Here is a 23,295-nt window from a genome sequence, read left to right on the forward strand (position 1 = left end):
TAAAATTCCTTGATAGCGATCTTCCTGTGGAAGAATGGTACAAATCAAGACGTGCAATACAAGAACAACAGAAGAGTATTGTTGTGACAAATGTTGTTAAGAAACAAGAAGTTGTTACAACACATGTTAGCAGAAAAGTAAATATTTCACATCAGAAGAGATTGGAATCAAGAAGCAACCAACAGATCATGCAGATGACATTACCTGAGACTACACATAGCCATAGTGTCAGTCCAAGAGTCTTCAAAACATCAGCAGACCTCGACTTAGCACCTGTTCTTCCATCTACTCAACCGGCCGCTGCATCATCCAGTCGTCCCACACCAAGTCAGTATCGTAAGTTTTTACAGAACCTTCGCCAAGGTATCATTGTAGCTACAGGAACACCAGAGCCACCAGGAGGTCACAGTGATCTTCAGAATCTACTAGAAGAGTCTCAGGTGATGAGGGCAAATTCTAGAGCAGAAATTGCAAGAGCAAAGATGGATTTGAACTACCATGCATCACATAATGGTATTGGAGAAATGGGTGGTGGTGATGAGAAGGAAGAGGCTTCCTCTGTGAGGTCACAATCTGCTCCAGCTGAAAGTGGGAATACAAGACCAGCCAACTGTAGTAATGGGACCAGGAGACTGAATGATGAAACAGAGGTTAGTTTTTTTATGTTATGTTATGCCAGAATTTGTTGGCTTTATAATTTTAATAAAAATTTCATACAAAAAAGGATCAATTTGTGTAATTTTTTGTTCACATCTCAAGCCGCCTATCTAGTACAACAGACTGTTCAACTACTACTTCTTCCTATATATGTGCAGTACCTCATATTAATGAGTATTTTTGTACAGACGTTACATGCACAGATATTTTAGTTAACAACACATTTAATATCCTGCACCCTGTAATTGGGATGGGTTGTGGGGATAACTGCCTACTCTTTTTGAAAGAGTCTGGCCTTTAAGGTACCGCTCCATATGCCACTGTTGTAATTATACCAGAACAAAATTCAAATTTGACAATATTTTTGTTAAACAAATTAATCTGTAAGAACTTTTTGGTACAGAAACATTATGTAGCCAGAGGTTTCCAGTGATATAAAAATCTCAACTTTTTTTGAGAAAAGTGGGGGGATGAGGCTGTGGATCACGAAATGCCCTTTTCATTAGTATAAATAGTTATTTTTGCATATAATAGTTGTTGATCTTTAATGTTTTTCCATTTTATCATTTGTTTTAATATTTTTAGGAAGCTGTAGATTGGGAGATAGAGTGCCTGAGAGCTGCATCAGCAGCACTGAGCTCATCATCAAGCTCCCTGGCTGACAACAGCTATGAGGAAGAACCTACTCAGAGATCAAAGTCTGCAGATGCTGTTGCCTGGAGGTCAAGAGATAATGACAAGAATAATAGGAGATTGCCTATGTCTGCTGGCTCCAATTATGAAAGGTAAGTGGTTTGCTCCACAGCAACACCCTCAATTTTTCTTAAATTTCTACTTTTTTGCATGATTGTAATGCCCAATGGTGCACTAAAATATCATGGGAGAGACTGAGCCTGAAGTGCTTTAATTACAGTAAAATTTAGAGTTTCTATAATAAAAACCAGGGGCCCCCCCCCCCCCCGTTTTATTCGCCAATTTCCCCCATAGAGCGCAACAGTTATGGGACTAAGTGGTTTTCTTAATTTTACTCACTATTTTGGTTTAAAATGATCAGAAAACCTCCTTGACAGTTGTTACTAATACTATGTTATACTTTTTCTCAATTGATTTTGGCTTTGCAAAAGTTGACAACTTTGTCATGTGAGTTAATTTTATATGTGACACAATAATAAAGATTTTTCTAATTTAATCTCTAAGTTTTGTTTTATACTTTCAGATCAAAACAAGGAGCAGTTCCATCTCAGAGTACATCAACAACAGAAGGAAAGGCCTCATCACAACAATCATCTCCAAGACACAAACCTCCACATGATTCTTCTCAGCCAGAACCAGCCACGACACCCCTACCTATATCCCTTCAATGGGCTTATAACAGGTACCCATACAACAAATTCAGGAATAGTTCCACAAAGCCACGCTCCTCATCTGGATCTTCAGTGTCATCATCACCAACCCACTCAAGAACCACCACACAAAGAACTGATGGCGATAAAGAACCAGCCATTACCCCAAGAACTAATCCTTCATTAGAATCATCAAGAATATGTTCATCAGCATCCTCAAGTAGAGAAACCAGTCCAGTAGGCAGGAAGCAGGACTCAAATAACAGATCTATACCCTCACAAAATTCTCAAGAACCTGATGATGATAAACAGCTCAACAACAACACAAGAACAGTACCTTTACCAGAGTCACCAGGAAAGCACTCATCAGCATCATCAAACAGAATGAGTCCAGTTAATGTAGGCAGGAAGAATGCCTCTTCCAGAAGATCTACACCAAATTGTCAAGAATCTCCAAAGAGGTATTCATCATCATCATCCTCACCATTGAGTGAAAGAAGAAGCTCAATTGATAAGAACCACTCCTCACCTGTAGTCAGTCCACAGATGAGGAGGAGGAGAAGCAGGGCAAGGAGTATTGAGAGATTGACTCCAGAATTGGCACCACTTCAAGAGACCCTAGGTAAGAATACAATGTGATGGCAAGAAGTGTAAAAGACCATCAAATTGTGTTAGATGGTTGTGACTCAAGAGCCAAAATGTATCTTTTTCATTTCCCATCATAAAATATACTTCTTTCATATCACTTAATTCATGCTCTTAAATAATCTTGATTCTTTCCACACCAAAACCACAATTTTCTTAATGGGGGGGTACTGATATCAATTGAGAAATGAGGGGTACTGGCCTTTTTTTAAATTGTCAATGGAACTTTTCAATTGCTCATTTTGATGGGGGATATTCCTCCTCCGGTGCCCACTATATGTTGCCTGTTCATCTGTATTCATGGCCATAGTGTTAAACAAGAAATTTGTTTACTTAAAAAACATGATTTAAACAATTTAATTTTGTTTCTATGTTATTGACCACTTCATAATCTGATAATATGATGCCGACATTGATTCCAATATAATTGACCAAAGTTGATGGCAACATGCATGATTCCTTTAAATGTTATAGCCATTTATATTTATTTCATTTATTATTTTCTCTTATTTTGAATAAGAGAACGAAACAAAATGAGATTAAATTTAGAAAACGGGGCTGTAATTAGTATTTTTATAATGAACACCGTCCCTTCTGTCACAATGATAATCCTGTAAATCATAGACCATATTCCATGCTCCCATAATGCACTATTCCAGGGATAATTACAAAAAGATGAGCTATGCTAATAGGGGGTAGTGCATGATGGGAAGTTGATTGTCCTGGAATGTCACAAGGATACAAATGGGATGCATGTATAGATTGGGTGGTAACTGACATGTCACTGTCAGAACTAGACTATGATCAAATCTCATTTACGTAGTTGTGACAAAATTAGTACCATAAAGACAGCCTATTTTCAACCACATTTTGTTCAGCTTGAAGTATAATTACAGAAAATGTTGCAAATGTGTGCATCTTTGCATTAAGGTGCAACCAAATTATTGTGTTCATGCTTAATATGCAATCAAAGCATTTGTATCCACAATCCACACAACAGCATAATTTTATACTTCAAGCTGATCAATCAACATACTCCTCAGTTGAATGGCAAAGGATTGTAAGCATCCTCCTTGCATTCAAGTGTTGATATTAAACTGACTATATCATTTGATTTCTTTGCATGTAACCTTGATATCATCTTCTTTCTGTAGCCAATACTTCTTATAGTGACATTGACTATACTGGTGAACAGGCTGTTGCTACACTATTCACAGAGGTAAATTTCACTCTATCCTTTTGTTGTGTGTCTGCTCTGTGTGAGTTTTGCCATTATTGTACTATGTAGAGTGCCTGTTCCTTCCTAAAGTCATCGGCATTGTAAGATTCAGTCAAGTATGTGATTTCAAACTGATTGTACATGCATACAAAGGTAGTGTATATCGTAGATGAGGAGGACAGCTGCATGAATGCGTTGCTGTCATTGATACAAAGGAAGTTGGATGCTACATGGTAGTGTTTGGAATGCCAACATTAATCATTTGAGAATCTCTTTTGACTCAAAAATCAATAGCTGTCATTAGCTAAGGTCTACTTACTTAGGGTTTTGTGAGATTCAAGGCTAGGGTAAGACTGATAACAAAGTGCTTATACTATAAGAACTATGGCTAAACAGTGATATTAGAAACCTGGTTCTTGAAGATTATTGTGGCCATAGAGAAAAAAACTTAGGAACTTTAATCAGTATTGACACATAAAACACCATAAAGAGAAGGAGGTAAGCTTTAATACACAGCTTTGTTTCATAACCACTTAGGTATAGGACCTTTTTTGTTTTAGCTATAGCCCCCTCTCCAGAAGTAAAATTATATTTGTACTTGCTGAAGTAGCATTTTGTGCAAATTTTCCTGCCTTCTCTAATATTAATCTCCATAGGCTTTACATGTAAAATGAAAAGGTTCATAAAAAAAGAACGGCAACAAATTATGTAATAAAATTTGCACAAAATGCTAATTGAGCAAGTACGTATGCAATGCACTAGTTTTAGAGAGCGAGCTATACGAAATATTTTATGATGTATTGTATGTATGGTCTTTTCAAAAATAAAATGTCCATCTGAAACATAGGTGTACAGTTGAAGGAGTTGATAATGTTGGCATTCCACCGATGAATTGAACATGTCTGCAATATAAGGCTAATCCAGTTGAACTTCATACACCTCCCAGTACGGAATACATTGCCTTAATCTCTCACACAGTGTAGATTTCAATGGAGTCACCCAATCAGGTAACCACATTTATAATTTGCACTCCCTGTGTGGAAGATTAAGATCATGTCGTCCATAGAGGGTATATGGATTTCAACTGAATTAGCCCATTATGACTGTTGGGTATGCTTCCTTTAAACACCCATACTATAATGTAAAAGCAGATATATCACTGTTGCATTATGCCATGTTTTGACAGTAGTAAGATGTTTTTTGTTTCAAGTTAAACAGAATGGATGTCTGCAGCATGTGCATATTTCTTTTAAATCTTATAGCCACATTTTCAAAATCATTTTGTTTCAAATTGTCAGTGTAAATCTGAATTTGTGATTCAGTCATTAGCTGTGAACAATTTAATTTAATGTTGTGGTGCTGTATATTTCTTGGTAAGATACTAATCAGCTCAACCAAAGACTTAATAAGGGCAATGCAGAAGCCTGTAAATTACGATTGAGCTATAAATTAATCCAATATGGAGAATGAATTAACATTTCTTGTATTTTGTTGTATTTGTCTTTTAACTTTCCTCGGATAGACCAAATTCAGTAGCACTGGAACCAAACAAGGTTGCACGTTGTTTAATTTTTGGCTAATTGTTTTGCATTTTTTAATCGTTACTTGTATGAAACACTAAAGCAGTAATGAAACTTTGCACATAGTTGTTAAATATAGAATGATGTTGGTGGAACACTTTTACAAATTACCAAAGCCTGTCATCATATTTACTCCCTATTCCAGAAAAATACAGCATCAATTTTTTTGGTATAAAAAAATATTATTTTTAAAGGATTATGATTTAGATGTTTCATGGCAAAACAAGGCAATCAGCATTATCACATGGTTTCAATTATCACACACAAATCATGTGGTTTTATTTTATTTTATTTTATTTTTATTTTTATATTGACCTTAAAAACTAATAAAAACAGCCGGCTCTCACCACACAATATTCAAATTTACCGGGCACCGAAATTGCTTGTGACAATGAATTCCCAGTAACACAATGAAGGCTGATGACAATTGAGCACAAATAACCATGACGTCATTGCGACAGGCAATTTTGGTGCAGGAATTTTGAATATCATATGTTGAGAGCCGGCTGTTTTTATTCGTTTTGATGGTCAATATGAGTTTGTTTTAAATAAAACCATGTGATTCGTGCTTGGTAATTGTTTTTCTAACATATAAGGCATAATGTTGTGATTGCAGGAGCGTTCCTTTAATATAAACCTTATGTGTAATCTATATATGTCATTTGAACTGATTGTGCAATGAATACAATATAATTATTAGATCACAGTAGAGTTCATGGTATGCATGTATGGTACAGAGGATTTTGCACAATTACCCATTTGTAATTACCATGTTTGTATCAGCTTGGATCTGTATAAATATTTATTATTAGGCCAACTAAATAATACCAGTTCATTGTCTGTTTTTTTTTTCAAAAAGAGCAGGACAAGGGTGTTTTTAATTTTTAATTTTTCAATGCAAAATCAACCATTTTAACGATATCAGATTAACTTGAAGAGGAGGAGGCTCTTTTTTTTATGAAATGGTTCTGAAGGTTTGATTAAATTAAAACCCGATTTAAAATGCTCATCGGACAGAACTTAATCTATTGCCAATATGTTAACTTATGAAACATCTCTACAAAAAATTTATGCCTAAAATTAAGGAAAAAAATTTGAATCCCTGTAAATGGAAGCAGGCAGGGACAATCAACTGGTATAATTTTTACTTGACCTTTTGTATATGTATTGTATAATTATGTGTTGTGTAACATCTTGTGTATTTTTAATGATTAGTTATCAATATGATCTAATCAAGTCATTATGGTCATTCTCTTCAAACTGGTATGAATTAAAAAACTGATTGACATCGCACTGTCCAAGGATACAATTAGCCAGTGGATGTTTCATGTGCAATTGATGACCGCCAACATTTTTAAACATCTCTGTAATGTAATATAATAATGTTTCTGCATCAAATTATGCATTGATTTGGAGAAAATTATATCAACATTTAAATATCATGTCTTTAGATTCAGAGCTGAACATCAAAGAAAAGCATGATACACACAGGGATTGCAAGATAGTATTTGTTTGAGCTTCAGGGAAATAGTAAAGTCAATGCAGTTTGAATGGTTTGACTTGATTGGATCATGTGGAATAGCAGTTATATATTCTGTCAATAAAAAATTAATTGAACATTTTTTGTCTGTAAAGAGTCCAACAGCAATTATACACTATACATTGCACTTTCCAAAAATTTAAAAATGCCCAGAAAATACAAGCCCAAAGTTCACATTGAATTCTCTATAATATTCATGTTTTATAAGCCTGTAATGCGCTGGTCAACCATGAATGAAATGTTGAATCTGTTAACATGATGGTAATACCCGTGATCAATGACCAGGCCCCCTCTCTAACCCAGATCTTAATCATTGCGTAGATATAGAACCATATAATACCTTAAGCACTCTGTAGATTAGTCACATTTTCTGATGAATAGTTTCATTAAGACTCTAAATACAACAGTGCTTTTTGGCAAGTACAGTGACATGAGGGTGAATATCATTAGGCACAGCTTGAAATTACAAGTGTTCAATCAAATCATTGTTGTCCGCCATGTTCACCAAGTTGCAATTGACAAAAAGCACTAGTGTATTACTTTTTTTTAATGTAAAAATCCCTTTAGCCCAGTATTTAAGTCTGGTCCACAAGCCTCATATATATCTTATTTATGTTATTACATTTGATTCTAGTAAACAGCCCATAAGTCAAAATGAATGATCAGATTCCAGAGTATTTCACTACAGTTATGTTTTTAGCTGGTTCTCAGTCGAACAAGTTTGGACAAGTATTTCAAAATTCTGAGAACTGTTTGGACAAATACCGTAAAACCCCGTCTACAAGGATATACCTAAGAAACGCCCTCAATAAAATTGGTTGCTTGTTGTATTTGGAGTTTGAGCAAATATATACTGGCACTGGGTGGCTATGCATTCCATCTAAGTATGTTGTAACACCAATCAATTGTATTGACATAATAACGACTGTTTCAGTATATCAGGAGCGTATAGCTCAATTGATAGAGCGTCAGACTTTGGAACTGAAGACATGCTGAAGAGAGCATGGTCCGGGCACCGTTCCGTTTTTTCATTCTCGTTTAATTTTAACTTTTTGACATGTTCTTTTTATCTTTCTTCTAATCTACCTTTCTTCTTTTAATTTTAGGTGTGTTTTTTGTGTTTGTTTTTTTTGTTTTTTAGTTTTTTTATTGTTTTTTTAGTAATTTTGTGGTTTTATAGAAACTAGTAAAAGCATTTATTCTAAATAATAGCGAAACCCACGGTTAGACAGATGTGTTGTAACTACTTGTCTGTCCTCGTCTTTGCAATAAAAACCTATGTTGCACCTTTGTGCCATCCCAATTCTTGAGGAATGGTAGGTAGGGTGCGTTTTTGGCTTAAGCACGATTTTGTTTCTACTTGAAATGAAATCAAAATAAATATTGTTCTGTTGCCACAATTGCAGTTTTTCAATAAAAAAATAGATGAGGAATAATAATTGTTCCATATTTGAATCTATTGTCCCATCAAGAATAGAGTGTCTTCAAAAACTTCAATCAATTCATCTGACAAAGGAAACTATTCTGGTCATTCAATTTTGTTTCGCTTGCACCTGTTATATCACAGGCGTTGGTAGAGAAGGCACACTTCTCTTGTCTTCACCGAAGTAGTGATGTAAACACTAACATGATTAATTACCATAGCTAGCAATGGACATACACTATTTTTTGTTCCACTTGAACCCATACTATAGGCTATTCGCTGTCGATGTGACGTAATTAATCGGATTAACTACCATAGCAATTGATGAATACAATTTCGAATATATAGCCCTGCACTTCATCGTTCACGTGGCACCTATGCATTAAACCATAGTTGTCAAAGAAATGCTAATCACTCGCCATGATGTAAGATTAGTATTTATGAAAAGAGTGGTATTCAATCTATGTTTGGTGACATACGCGGGTGATTAGTGCAATCTGCTTGATGGTAGTTATTGCGATTATTACGTCACTTCAACAGCGTAATTGTAGTATAAACGAATCCAACAAGCCAAGTGATGGTCAGAATTTATTCGCCATTATACGCTGGTGAAGTTATGTGAATTAATCGGATTAATTACCATAGCAATAGGTGAAAACAATTTTGAACATATCGCTGCGCGCTACAAGCAGGTTACACTCATCACCTGTACTGTGTATGTCTGCAATCATAGATTGAATACAATACTGACTGGTCTTTTCAAAGATCTTCCAGGGGCAGCATGATATGGTTCAATGAAGAGGTACCGCCTGAATGTATCAGTGTATAACGAAAAATAAAAAAAAATTGTTTTCACCTATTGCTATGGTAGTTAATCCGATTATTACGTAACTCGCCAGCGTATTGAAATAAAACAGGAGGATGTGAGTTCATAAGGGCAATGTCGGGATTATAGGCCACAATCGATGTGGAGAGATGAGAGGTCCGACCAACAGCCATAGCGAATGGTTCATGTTCAACTAATTCCAGCGGACGGTCTGTGGCTAGTAAGGAATCGCTTTGACCACATGCGCAGATCTGTCTCGTCAGGAAGATATTTAATATCCCGAATTTATAATAGGCCTATGCCTACCAGTTCCATCGTATAACCGATCTGCCAGAGAATATTTGTTACCATGTTTAATAAATTCAGTATTTATCGTATAATAATAAATGTAGCCAAATGTATATTATGTGTCACACGGTTTTCTGCTGAACCACTAGCAGGCTATGTTACCACATCTATGACAATGACAAAGGTGAATTTTGATGATTTTTACGATCGTCCGGATGAGCAAATCACTGAATGGGTCTTTAGTTCCCTCCTCTCCTTATCCTGCCAATATTATATGAATCAAAGAAAAATAAAGAAAAAATAAAATTAAACAAGAAAAAAGACAAAGAAAAGAAACAATAAAAGAAAAACAATAGAATAAATTAAACTAAATATGAAAAAAAAAAATGATCACGAAAGGAGTCTTTAGAAAATGCAAGAAAATATAAATGAAAAGTTTGAACAATATTTTGTTTATAAAAGTTTGTGTGACCGTGATGAGGCTCGAACTCACCATCTTCCGATCTAAAGAACCAAAGTCTTATGCCTTGCCAAGTGAGCTATGCTCGTGAGATGCTAAATAAAGATAAAATAATACATTGTATATACCTGCTTGTGTCGGTAAATGATTTGCTCAAATTCCATAATGATATAATATTGTGGAGGGCGCTAGCGTGAAATATGCTATCATCACAGTCGCTTCTATTCCTTATAGACGGGTTTCTACGGTATTTCACTATTCTGAGAACTGTAACCTAAAATTACATCTAACCTTTATCATAGTTGAGACTATTCATCAATCTGGTAGAGCATCTATCAAAGTTTGAATTGTTAACAAGATTTTATTATTTTATTCTGTTGCAGATGATTCAGGTTGGTGGTTTTAACCCTACCAACACTCAACATCCAAAGGAATACGGGGGATGGAGGTGAGTTGAGGAGTCAGCAGAGTAGAATCAAATAAAATGGACTTCTATATTTGACTAGATTATTATTCTATCAAGTGATAGATGAGTTGCCTAAAGAATAAAGAATAAGCCCATTGCTTTATTGACACACACAATACAAAGTACCATTATAACTAATACATTATTTAACACATATTCAGTTCTTGTAAATTGACAGAACATCAAAAAATAAGATTACAGAAAAACTATATGAAGCGTTAATTTCAGTGACCATGATCTTTATAGATTTTTTTAGTTCTAGTATCATAATTGGACCACTGTTATGTTATGGGAAATGTCCATTTGATTTTCATTGCACAGTCAGGATTAGCAGTTAGCACCTCCTTGCATTAAAAGTGCCCAATACATAAATTATGTGAAATCCTGTACATCTTTTCTGCTATTTTCTGACTTAATCCAGTCTTTGCATATACATTATTTGGTAGAAGGAAAATAAATGTGAATTGTATGCATCTTATTTGTTTCATTTCAGGTTACAAGGCCAAGAAAATGGTATTTTACTTTTACAGAGGACCAAAGAAAACACAGATATAGACAGGTAGGGTGTGGCATCATCACAAAAAATATCATATATGACATGATTTGGTCCATGGGGGCCAAAGGTGGCAAATTTGAAAGTGAGATAAAGGTAAAAATATGGAGTAAAAAAAACAATAAAATACATAAGAAAATAGAGATCAAAAAAACTTCATAACTGTAGAACCAAGTATGCTAGGCCTTTGGTGTTTTCAATAAATGATAGCCTATTGTATGTATAATGTAATAATTATAGTAACTCAATTTTCAAAAATGCCTCCTTTGGCCCCATGGACCAGATCGTGTCACATATACGTTTTGATTTAAAAAACAATGAAAAGGTATGGATGATAGTATTTTATTAATGCACTATACAGCAGTAGAAAGCATTAATGCTAAATTTGTATCAACAGTAGGCAATACAATAATCGGTAAATCAGTAGTAGATAGCATTTTGCTATCAGCAGTAAATAGCATTTGTAATTATAAATTGCTATCAGCAGTAGATAGCATTTGTAATTATAAATTGCTATCAGCAGTAGATAGCATTTGTGATTATAAATTGCTATCAGCAGTAGATAGCATTTGTAATTATAAATTGCTATCAGCAGTTGATAGCATTTGTAAAGTATAAATTGCTATCAGCTGTAGATAGCATTTGTGATTATAAATTGCTATCAGCAGTAGATAGTATTTGTAATGCTATCTACAGTAGATAGCATTTGTAATTATAAATTGCTATCAGCAGTAGATAGCATTTGTAATTATAAATTGATATCAGCAGTTGATAGCATTTGTAATTATAAATTGCTATCAGCAGTAGATAGCATTTGTGATTATTAATTGCTATCAGCAGTAGATAGCATTTGTAATTATAAATTGCTATCAGCAGTAGATAGCATTTGTAATTATAATTTGCTATCAGCAGTAGATAGCATTTGTAATTATAAATATGCTATCAGAAGTAGATAGCATTTGTAATTATTACTTGCTATCAGCAGTAGATAGCATTTGTAAATATAAATTGCTATCAGCAGTATATATCATTTGTAATTATTAATTGCTATCAACAGTAGATCGCATTTGTAATTATAAATTGCTATCAGCAGTAGATAGCATTTGTAATTATTAATTGTTATCAACAGTAGATAGCATTTTTGATTATAAATTGCTATCAGCAGTAGATAGCATTTGTAATTATAAATTGCTATCAGCAGTAGATAGCATTTGTAATTATTAATTGCTGTCAGCAGTAGCTAGCATTTGTAATTATTAATTACTATCAGCAGAAGATAGCATTTGTAATTATAAATTGCTATCAACAGTTGATACCATTTGTGATGATAAATTGCTATCAGTAGATAGCATTTGTAATTATGAATTGCTATCAGTAGTAGATAGCATTTGTGATTTTAAATTGCTATCAGCAGTAGATAGCATTTGCAATTGTAAATTGCTATCAGCAGAAGATAGCATTTGTGATTATAAATTGCTATCGGCAATAGATAGCATTTGTAATTATAAATTGCTATCAGAAGTAGATAGCATTTGTGATTTTAAATTGCTATCAGCAGTATATAGCATTTGTAATTATAAATTGCTATCAGCAGTAGATAGCATTTGTAATTATAAATTGCTATCAGCAGTAGATAGCATTTGTAATTATTGTAAATTGCTGTCAGCAGTAGATAGCATTTATAATTATAAATTGCTATTAGCAGTAGATAGCATTTGTAATTATTATAAATTGCTATCAGCAGTAGGTAGCATTTGTAATTATATAAATTGCTATCAGCAGTAGATAGCATTTGTAATTATTCATTGCTATCAGTAGTAGATAGCATTTGTGATTTTAAATTGCTATCAGCAGTAGATACCATTTGTAATTATAAATTGCTATAAGCAGTAGATAGCATTTGTAATTATAAATTGCTATCAGCAGTAGATACCATTTGTGATGATAAATTGCTATCAGTAGTAGATAGCATTTGTAATTATGAATTGCTATCAGTAGTAGATAGCATTTGTGATTTTAAATTGCTATCAGCAGTAGATAGCATTTGCAATTGTAAATTGCTATCAGCAGAAGATAGCATTTGTGATTATAAATTGCTATCGGCAATAGATAGCATTTGTAATTATAAATTGCTATCAGAAGTAGATAGCATTTGTGATTTTAAATTGCTATCAGCAGTATATAGCATTTGTAATTATAAATTGCTATCAGCAGTAGATAGCATTTGTAATTATAAATTGCTATCAGCAGTAGATAGCATTTGTAATTATTGTAAATTGCTGTCAGCAGTAGATAGCATTTATAATTATAAATTGCTATTAGCAGTAGATAGCATTTGTAATTATTATAAATTGCTATCAGCAGTAGGTAGCATTTGTAATTATAAATTGCTATCAGCAGTAGATAGCATTTGTAATTATTCATTGCTATCAGTAGTAGATAGCATTTGTGATTTTAAATTGCTATCAGCAGTAGATACCATTTGTAATTATAAATTGCTATAAGCAGTAGATAGCATTTGTAATTATAAATTGCTATCAGCAGTAGATAGCATTTGTAATTATAAATTGCTATCAGCAGTAGATAGCATTTGAGATGATAAATTGCTATCAGCAGTAGATAGCATTTGTAATTATAAATTGCTATCAGCAGTAGATAGCATTTGTAATTATAAATTGCTATCAGCAGTAGATAGCATTTGTGATGATAAATTGCTATCAGCATTGCAACCATTTTGGCTATCATTTTCAATGTTTATTTTACTGCTAGATAATGCATTGCCCTAATTAAATTGTTTAACCAATCAGTGGATCCAATATAATAATATAAGAAAATGTGATTGTTTTTATCTTCCAGTTTCATGGGAATTGGTGTAATCAAGGCACCGGCCAGGACTGTATTTGGTATGATCAGGGATGTTAACAATCTAAAGTCATTTGACTCAAATCTGCAAGTAAGTAAGAAAGATAATTCAGCTACATAAATGATCTGACTAACATGACTAAGAAACAAGTAACATGGGACAAGAAACATGGGACACATGTATGCAAAGCGCACATAAATGTGCAGTTTTAATGCTAACATGACTCAAAATGAAGAAAATTGAGGCTTGAAACCTGGCAAAATGCATATCACAACTTACAATGGTGGATCTATATGAACATGTAGGTAAGGCCTGTGAAAATTGTTGTTGCCCCGGTGTTGCCGTCTAGTATACAGTGAACATTCTGGCCATTGAAGATTCTTTTTAGTATCATAAATCTGAACTAATTTTGATAACAATAGTATCTCCAATTCCAAAACTGAACAACAATCATTGCTTACTGTTAGAAATAAGATTTCATGATATGGCAGTTATGTTTCCGTACATCTCATTACGCAATATTCCACGGTACCATATACTCTCATATCCACGCACAATTTGAAAGCGGCAAATGAAGTTTTCCACTTGAGAATATGAGAATATCACTGGGCAGTATCCATTAGAATTAGTCTTTGTGGGGTATAGGCATCAAGGTCTTTCAATATATCAATGTTTGGTATCAAACAAGTTTTTTCTGCTGTACAAAATAATATGAATCCAAACTGAAGTTATAATAAGTTTCTTGTTTCAACTAATCTCAATTCACTTATAAGGAAAAAGAAAAGACTCCATGTTTGAATGTAGGCAAAGTGAAACATATACCGTAAACGTTCGCCTAATGGCGCACCTGGGCTCCTTTGCCTTGGGGTAAATTTCATGTACAAATAAATTGCCCCCTCCTTTAAAAATCCCAACAAGAATTAAGGGTATGTCCCCTGATTGTCTAGTGGGATTTTTATAGGAGGGCACTTTTAGTTTGTGTCTAAAATTCCAGTTGTTTCAAGGGAGTCCATAGCGCCATTAGGCGAACGTTTACGGTAGTTTACCTGAAACTGATTATTACATTTACTTTCTACTCTCCTTTCTCAGGATGTGCAAGTTCTTGAAGACTTACCAAACCGATTCAAGATCCTGCATCTTGTGTACACAACAGACAAATGCTACTTGCAAAAATCGAGAGATGCATGTGTTTTATACAAAGATGCCAAACAGGTAGGAAACCATCAGCATTGCTGTGAAAATGACATGCTTGATTGATTTCTAAATTTCAGCTCTAAAATTCTAGGTTATTTGTGTTTGCATCCGTATGAGTGAATCAATGGAAAGTGAGGTTATTGACATCTCTCATTGGCTGATTAAGCATCTCTCATCATGCAGGTGTGTCCCTGTTGTGAGACTGTACTCACTTATTTGGCTATTACTGAAATGTAGTGATGGCAATTTGGGAGATGTCAAGGTATGCGTGAATATGGATGATTTGTCAAAACTGCAATAATATGTAGATAAAAGGTAATTGGTACAAGCTATTCTTCAGTTCAATTCTTCAGGTTAATGGGAAATGTACATAATTTTCTCTCAACCGTTATTATGTCATTGCATTACATTATATGTTTTTAAATCTTTGCCAATTTTGTTTTGTTTTGGTTTAACAGCTCAACAAGTATGTCATAGCAACCACTTCAGTGCAGCACCGGAACTGCCCAGATGTAGAGGGTGTTGTCAGAGCTAGGGTAATGTGCTGCGGTATCGGCTTGGAAGCAATCAACACGCCAACAGGAGAACATTGTAAAGTGATATATAGATCACAAGTAGATCTCAAAGGAGAGCTACAGCCAAAACTGACCAATGTCATCATGAAGAAACAACCATTGTGTATTGAGAATATCAAGAAGATTGTCGAAAGTTGTCAAAAATGATGTGGTATTGGCTTGTAACCAATCAACACGCTAACAGAAACCATTGTTGTGTGATCTATAAATCACAAATAGATCTCGGAGGAGAGCTACAGCCAAAACTTACTAATTTCATCATGATGAAACAACCATTGTGCATTGGAAATATCAAGAAGATGTCGAATGTGGTCAAAACTGATAATTTTCTGAAAACATCTTGAGATGAAATCATGATGCCTATCTATTGACCGCATTCTGGTTGTGATTTCTCCATTGCAATGGATAGAAAATCTTCCATACAATCTTTATTCAATTATGCTAGTTTTCACACAAGACCTTTTGCAAGCATCCAACTGTATCATAAAACAAGTCCATGAACCTGCCATAACTTGAATTGGGATTTGAGGACTTGTGATAGGTTTGGGTACTTTCAACAGGTTGCAAGTGTATGCAAAATTTAGTTCTTGATGACATAAGCCAAATCAAAGGAAGTATGACGGCACAATTAAATGTTTCACATTATGTGTCCGGCCACATCAAAATGATGCAGTTGTGCTCTTACCCACCCCACCCCCACACACAAGATATTTTGTCTCTGATAATATTGTTAACTCTAAAAAATGATACCAAATTGTAGTAATTGGATCAGGCATTCATGTTTTATCACAAAAACAGTCTAATTTATTTATTTATTTTTCTTAGGACTTACTTTAAATATTTCGAAAGTGTCTTTTCCAACAACAGTATTATTTTGATATGGCTGCACACATGTATTTCCTTTTGCTATTAATTGTCTCAAACTGGAGAGATTTTCCCGATACTTTTTTTCACACAAAAAGTGTGGAACACTTGTTTGACTCGTGTATCTGTATGAAATGGAATAACAAAATGTTTCATACAATGCAGAGTTGTTCTCAAATATGTCACTGCTTCAAAATCAAGAATAAAAGGTCTGATGAAATTTCAGGATATTTTCATTCACATCTTGTGTGACAATTGGTATGCTATTAAATATTTTTCTACATTCGCAAGGGATAATTATAATTTGCTTGGCTTATAATTGGCGAAAATTATCTGTTAAGTTCCAATTTAATTTCGCATAAATTAACATTGGTGCAAAATAGTGTAGGCGCTGCGCCCATCAGCTTTATGAGTCTCCGTTTTTTCGCCAATTGTAAGTCAAACAAAGTTTAGTCACATGCTAGCCCATGTGATGGTGTGATTATTACATGATTATAATACACGTCCAAGTCAAGGAAGACATGTTCCTGATTTTGTTGGAGGTAGTCAAAAAATGTTGATAGTTTTATTTCTGATGAGACAAAACAAAGGTCTTCCATGAATGTGTATTCTTTAAACAAATATAGCAGCATTATGTGGTTGTTTTTTACCGTGGACCATACAAAATGAAATGAGGTATTCCAGTTGAAATCCATGCCCTATGGAAGATATGACCTTAATCGTCCACACAGGGAGTATGAATTTCAAATGGGGTTACCTGAATGTATGACTCTATTTGAAACCTACACCCCCTGTGTAGGAAATACACCATCTGTGTGGGCCATGTCTTCCATAGAGGGTGTATGGATTTCAACAGAAAAAGCCCTATATAATGTTGTGGTACCATATATTAAGATGGTGAAGTAGCAGAACATTGCATTTCAACATTAAGCTTGTTATGAAACATTTCTTTCTATTTGGTGAAAGAAATGATTAATGACAGAAGGCGGTATCTTCCAAAACTAAGACTAAGGTACAATACTGAATATTTGTTACCATACATAAAGATAAAGAAATATGTACTTAAAAACTATATTATACTATGCAAATCCAAAGATGAATGACAATGCCAAGTGTTTGAGAAAGTAATGTTATGAAGCTTGATTTATTCTGTAAGGAGCTTTAAGCATTTTGTAGACCTGAGTAGGGGAAGAGGTATGCTACTGGTTTGTGCAAAAAAAAAAAATTGGATAAGCCAAAAAAGAAGATTGCTTCTTGTAGGTGGCATAAAAACCAAAATGTGAAATGCGCATATTAATGGTCCAGTCCCAATTATTAAATAGGTTCATTTTTACAAACATTACATGTTTCATTTTATATTTGTTGATCCATTTTTTCTTGCTTGAAAATAATGATTTTACTGGATTTTTCAAATTAAAAAACAAATGCAGTACAATTGCTCCAAACATGAAATGTATGCAGCTAGCCTACAGGAAACTGTTTATTCTTTACCAAGTTATAGAAAGAAGATTTGAAAAGGGAAAGCAGACTGTATCAAAATAATTGGTACCCATCAGGATGCAACATTGGATCCTCTTGAAATGACCAGTTGTAGTTGTATGACCATTTACAAATCAGGTGGATCTCATGTTGCATTTTGATTTGGTCAACTTGTCCATAATCTCTGGAAACTGATGGGTACCGGTCATTTTCACACAGTATGTACATAAGGTAAAGAAATCTTTTGGTAGAGTAGTATCCATAGAGAGCCTGGTCGTGTAAGTTTATCTTGCATAATTTAAAAACAATAGTATTTTCTTGGTTAACTAACAAGATGTGCTAGTGTCATACCTCGGAGTAATGCCCACCATTTTATCCATGTCTTACAAGCTTTATTGCAATTTTCTTAACACCGTTTAAGATTCTGATGAAAGTACAGGCTTTACATGATTTATATATACCTTTCAATTTAGCTGGCCCTGTGGTTCTTGAGTCATAAGTAAAAAATTATAACCATGAATTTCAGTTCTAATTTTATCTTGACTCAAACACCACAGGATATGCTGAAAACTTAGTTTGAAAGTTCCCTGTTTCAATTACTGTAAGATGTCTTAAAATGTCTTTAGTTGATGCATATAGACAATTCTTCTAATTGGCATGCTTTGTCACAAGATATCCTTTAGATTTAGGTTTTATAATCTTGATGTCAAGGCTATTTACCCCAATCTATGACTGAAGTTAGCCAATTAAGAGAATCGCCTATAGGCCCTTTAGAGGAGTGCCTATATGTATGACCTTGCCAGGGTGACTCATATAGGCACTCTCTTCAAATATTGTAGTTAAAATATGTAACGTATACCTCACAGGCTAAAAATGGCACTGATAATGAAATTTATTATGACATTATGTCATAGAATGTCCATTCTTGAATGTTAAAATGAAATGAATTGAAATTAAGAATTATCTCAGGCCAATTTGTAAAACCCCTTGTATTGATATAAAATGCTGAAGTATTTGTAAATAGAATACCCTGTATTTAAATGTATAGGGTCCACAACTTATAAGTTCCCCAAAAATACTTTTTAAAATAAATCGACAAATATTTGAGAAAATACAAAATAAATAGGGATATACGTATCTTTTTACATTTTTACATTTCATAAAATATTTTTTGATTTATTCTAAAAAGTATTAGGGGGGAACTTATAACTTGTGGACCATATAGCTCACATTCCAAAATTGAAAAGGTGCTAATATGTATATAATATGGCAGAAATTTGCCATTTTCTTACACTTCATAAATTGTTTTTTGTACTTTTTGTATGTTTTTTCTTGTATGTATGAACTAAAGGTGTTTCTATTTTGTGTGCGACTAACAAAGGCGATGTCAATGTGTATATAGATAATATTTAAAATGTTTTTGCGAGAGAGAAAAAGTTTGAGATATTTTTGTATGTGTTGTGTATACTGCCAAAACAATAAATCTTTAATTAAGATAGGCTGGGCAGTAGCAGCTGTTTTCATAACTTGAAATTTCTATTTTGCTATTTCATACAAAATGTTTTCTAATATATGAACTATAATAAAAAATTAATTAGCAACCCAAAAGGTGACAAGATTTTGTCATCGGTTGTATTAATTATATAATCCATGGTATGGAAATTTTTTCAGACAAAACTATTTTCAAAACTGTTTGTGAGTACCAATTATTTCAGTTCTGGTTACAAAAATCTATAGCCTATGTATAGTGTTTTATTTATTAGGAAGATAAATAAATATTGGACAAACTAGATATCCATGGTATAGAATTTTGTTAAGAAAAACAAGTAAGTTTTTGTTGCGAGTACCAATTGTTTCAGTTCTGGTGACAGAATCTTATTTTTATTACCTTACTTGCTTGGAAAATAATAATTATTGTTATTGTAAAGGTTTTGTTTCCCGACTCCAACATGTTTGTGTGTTGCTCACGGAGGGCAAAATAGTGTAGTTTTGACATGCACCTGCCAAACTTTGCTTTTAAGTTGGTGCATCTTGTGCTACAAACCCACTAAGCATTACATGTTCAAACCTTTGTAATGCTCAAGCTTATTGATGCCAATTATCATTTGATTTCAGGCATTTGCCAATCAATATCAAGAGATACACTATTTTTGTCCCTGTGCATGACAATCCAATATGGTCAATTTAACATCACACACAATTATTTGGAGTCGGGACTCCCTAGTCGAACATCTCTAAGATTCCCAGCAAATTGCTGATGGTTCAATTGAAGTGCACAATCCTGTAGGTGTGTGCAGTTATTTTGGCTAATGCACTTTGCTCAGTGAAGAATCTAGCCTATATCAAGGGCTTAGTGCAACAAAGCCTTATCTCCATTAGCTTTCCTGGGTAATGTTGTGTATAAATGCAATATTTCTTATGAATAACTTTACCTGTGGAGCTAATGGAGATAAGGCTTTGTTGCACTGATCCCGAGATGTTTACTCCACCCACCTTCTTCCTCCGAATCTGTATCCGAGTCATCACTCAAGCCATGTGTGTTATCTCTACCTCCTGGTGCATCATGGAACCTAACCATCATTGATGTGTCTGCTCCTCCTGTAGACACCAGTTTATTAATGTTCCCATGTTGAGGGCTCAGTGCAACAAAGCCTTAACTCCATTAGCTCCCCTGGGTAATGTGGCATATACATGCAATCATGTTATGATTAACATTACCCAAGGGAGCTAATGGAAATGAGGCTTTGTTGCACTGAGACCTTGATATCATAAAACATGATATCAGTATCCTATAATCATAATGTAAAAGATTGTTTACATACAACAAGTCTCTGCAATACAGCTTTCTTCTGTGAAGTGTGCTACTCCCAATTCTAGATAATTAATAGAGCTAATTCTAGAGGTAATTTTCCAAACTAATTTGTTTTTTAAAGTTACAAAGCAAGCTGTTTATACTGCTTATACACAACAAAAGCATGTTTTTAATGGTCTGAACTTCTGGTCATAGCAGAATCCTTGTCAAAGTCAAACTTTCTGGACCTAACTGAGAATGAAATTAAAAGTTAAGATTTCATATACATGGTCACAAAAACATAGTCTGCTTGTGTGTTTTAAAATGATTAGGGAAACACCACCTCTTAGACCTCAACAAGTTAACTATTCCTGAAAAATTGTATATACCATGATACATTAACTGTTGGTAAAAAAACACATTTGGAAAGATTAGTTCAGTAATTTATCTAAATGGGATAAGAAATGTTGACAAAGCAAAAGCAACTTTATCATGGGAATTCCCATGTGAGACAACGACATGAAAGGAATCTCATATGTCAGGTATTCAGAGACTTGCGCTTAGGTATTGGCAATCATAACAGGTGATAAGTTGCTTTTGGTCCTTGATTTAATTCACATACCAGTTCTGAGGTATTTATTTCTGTTTTCATTGTTGTAGAGATATATATGTGTTCATTGTTTATATTGGAGTTGGCGTGTTATCAGTTTGTATACTTTTTGTTTCTGTTATTTTGTTTATTTTGCCAACAAGTATTATTTAAAAAGTTTAATGTAGTTATAATGAATGTATGTAAGAAAAGATTTTCTAAAATAATATAAAATGAATTTAAGAACAACTTTTTTGTGTCCTGTGTACTTTTTTCTACAATGTATGTTATATGTACGGTACATAAAACCCATGCATATACTAAAAATGAAGTTTGTCTACAATTGTGAAAACTGAGATCAGGGGTTTCTAACTTCCTGTCAGTGGCATAGTTCGAATCAACTGATTAGGACCACTGGGCCTGATTGGGAGGGCACCGAATCTGAATGAAGGGGCACTGGCCATTTTACGACAATTTTTAATGGATTTTGTCAAAATGTTCACATCGATTGGGGGTATATGCCCATGCCCCTATGACGCTACGCCACTGCTGCTTGCGCCATGCCGCCCAATTTCTTCAAGTCGGACCACTGAGTGTAAAGCATTAAAGGGACTCCATACTACATTAGTGCTAGACATATGATTCTCATCACAGTCCTATGGTGTCTGACCTGTAACAAGCATCATTCACCTGTCCATCAACAGAATGAACAAGGAATAGTGATATATTATGAAAGCTCTCAGGCAAGCACAATAACTTTCTTTATTATTAAGGGGAAAGTTCTATTTTTATCACAATTACTTCCGGGTCCGCCACTGGCAATAATGACCCAGGATAATGACACCCAACAAATGCCAGTTTTATGGCTTAGCAATTTCTGTATTTCGATCACTTTTGCTTTAAAAAATATGGGGTGTTAATTAGAGGGGTTTATTACCAGGGTCGGATTTAAGCGGTGGCCCCATGCCAGTAGATTTTGTGTCAGGTCTGTATTAAAATATTCAACAATGCTGACACGGTGAGTCAGTAGATTTTTTAGATGAGACGAGACTATATCTTTAGTGAAGGCCATTTGGACATTTTTGTCAATCTATTCTTATTCTTACATTGCAAGTTGTATACAACAAATTTACTTCCAGCTCTTTCATGTGCAGCTGGATGGCCATGTGTATTTCCTGTAAAGTGCCGATTCACATGAAAATGGGATTTACAAACATGCCACGCTGGCCATTTCATGGCTGTGCTGCTCCTATGGAATAGTAAATCATCTGTGTTGACCAATTTCCTATTCTAAGGTGTTGACTACACCGAGCAACCCAACATAAATAATATTAAAAATATTCTCTTAGGTAGGCCCCAATCTTATATTGACTAAAAGTAAAAACAACAGCATGCATGATAACTGAGCATTAAAATGCTAGATCGCAAGGATTTGTCCTGAAATGGAAGATGGAATTTACTCGATTATCAGCTTGATTTGCTTTACAAAATATTGAGAAAGCTGGGCCTGTAAATTTGTTGCTGAGCAAAAAGCTTTACAATCTCACTGGCCTGGAGGGCCAGTAGAAAACAGTTTGATGAAACAAAGTGGCTTATCATCATGGAGCACATCACACAATCAGTAGTCAAATTTTGACAAATTCCACAAAAAAAGGCTTAAAAAATTGATATGTGTAACCAAAATACCCTAAATATACTGCCAGCTTGTTAATCCTGAATATTTATATTCATTTGAGAAGGAAAAGAAAAAGAATGTCATTTAAATTTGATCAATATTATGAATAGTAAATGTAAAATGGAACAAAGTAGTTTGTGACCATTTGAAGTTGAAATTTAATAGGAATAAAGAAAATGTGCATTTTAATTTCTAACCATCTCATGATATCCTGCGCATATCACTGTCTTTTAGTATTTGAAAAAATGTTAGATGTAGAACTCTT

The 23,295-nt window shown here is 34.1% G+C and overlaps 1 protein-coding gene across 1 annotated transcript in view; it reads left to right on the forward strand.

The window, feature by feature from the left end:
* Nucleotides 1-21,604, forward strand: part of LOC140152647 (uncharacterized) — a 155,329-nt gene extending 133,725 nt beyond the window's left edge. Inside the window, 9 exon segments of the mRNA XM_072175075.1 lie at nt 1-650; nt 1,243-1,442; nt 1,874-2,622; nt 3,800-3,864; nt 10,365-10,429; nt 10,941-11,006; nt 13,857-13,953; nt 14,953-15,075; nt 15,516-21,604. Coding sequence (XP_072031176.1) covers nt 1-650; nt 1,243-1,442; nt 1,874-2,622; nt 3,800-3,864; nt 10,365-10,429; nt 10,941-11,006; nt 13,857-13,953; nt 14,953-15,075; nt 15,516-15,779 — 2,279 coding nt within the window. The 3' untranslated portion in view covers nt 15,780-21,604.
* Nucleotides 21,605-23,295: the final 1,691 nt, after the last annotated feature.

Source organism: Amphiura filiformis, chromosome 5, assembly GCF_039555335.1.
Source record: "Amphiura filiformis chromosome 5, Afil_fr2py, whole genome shotgun sequence".
In the NCBI taxonomy this organism is placed as follows: domain Eukaryota; kingdom Metazoa; phylum Echinodermata; class Ophiuroidea; order Amphilepidida; family Amphiuridae; genus Amphiura; species Amphiura filiformis.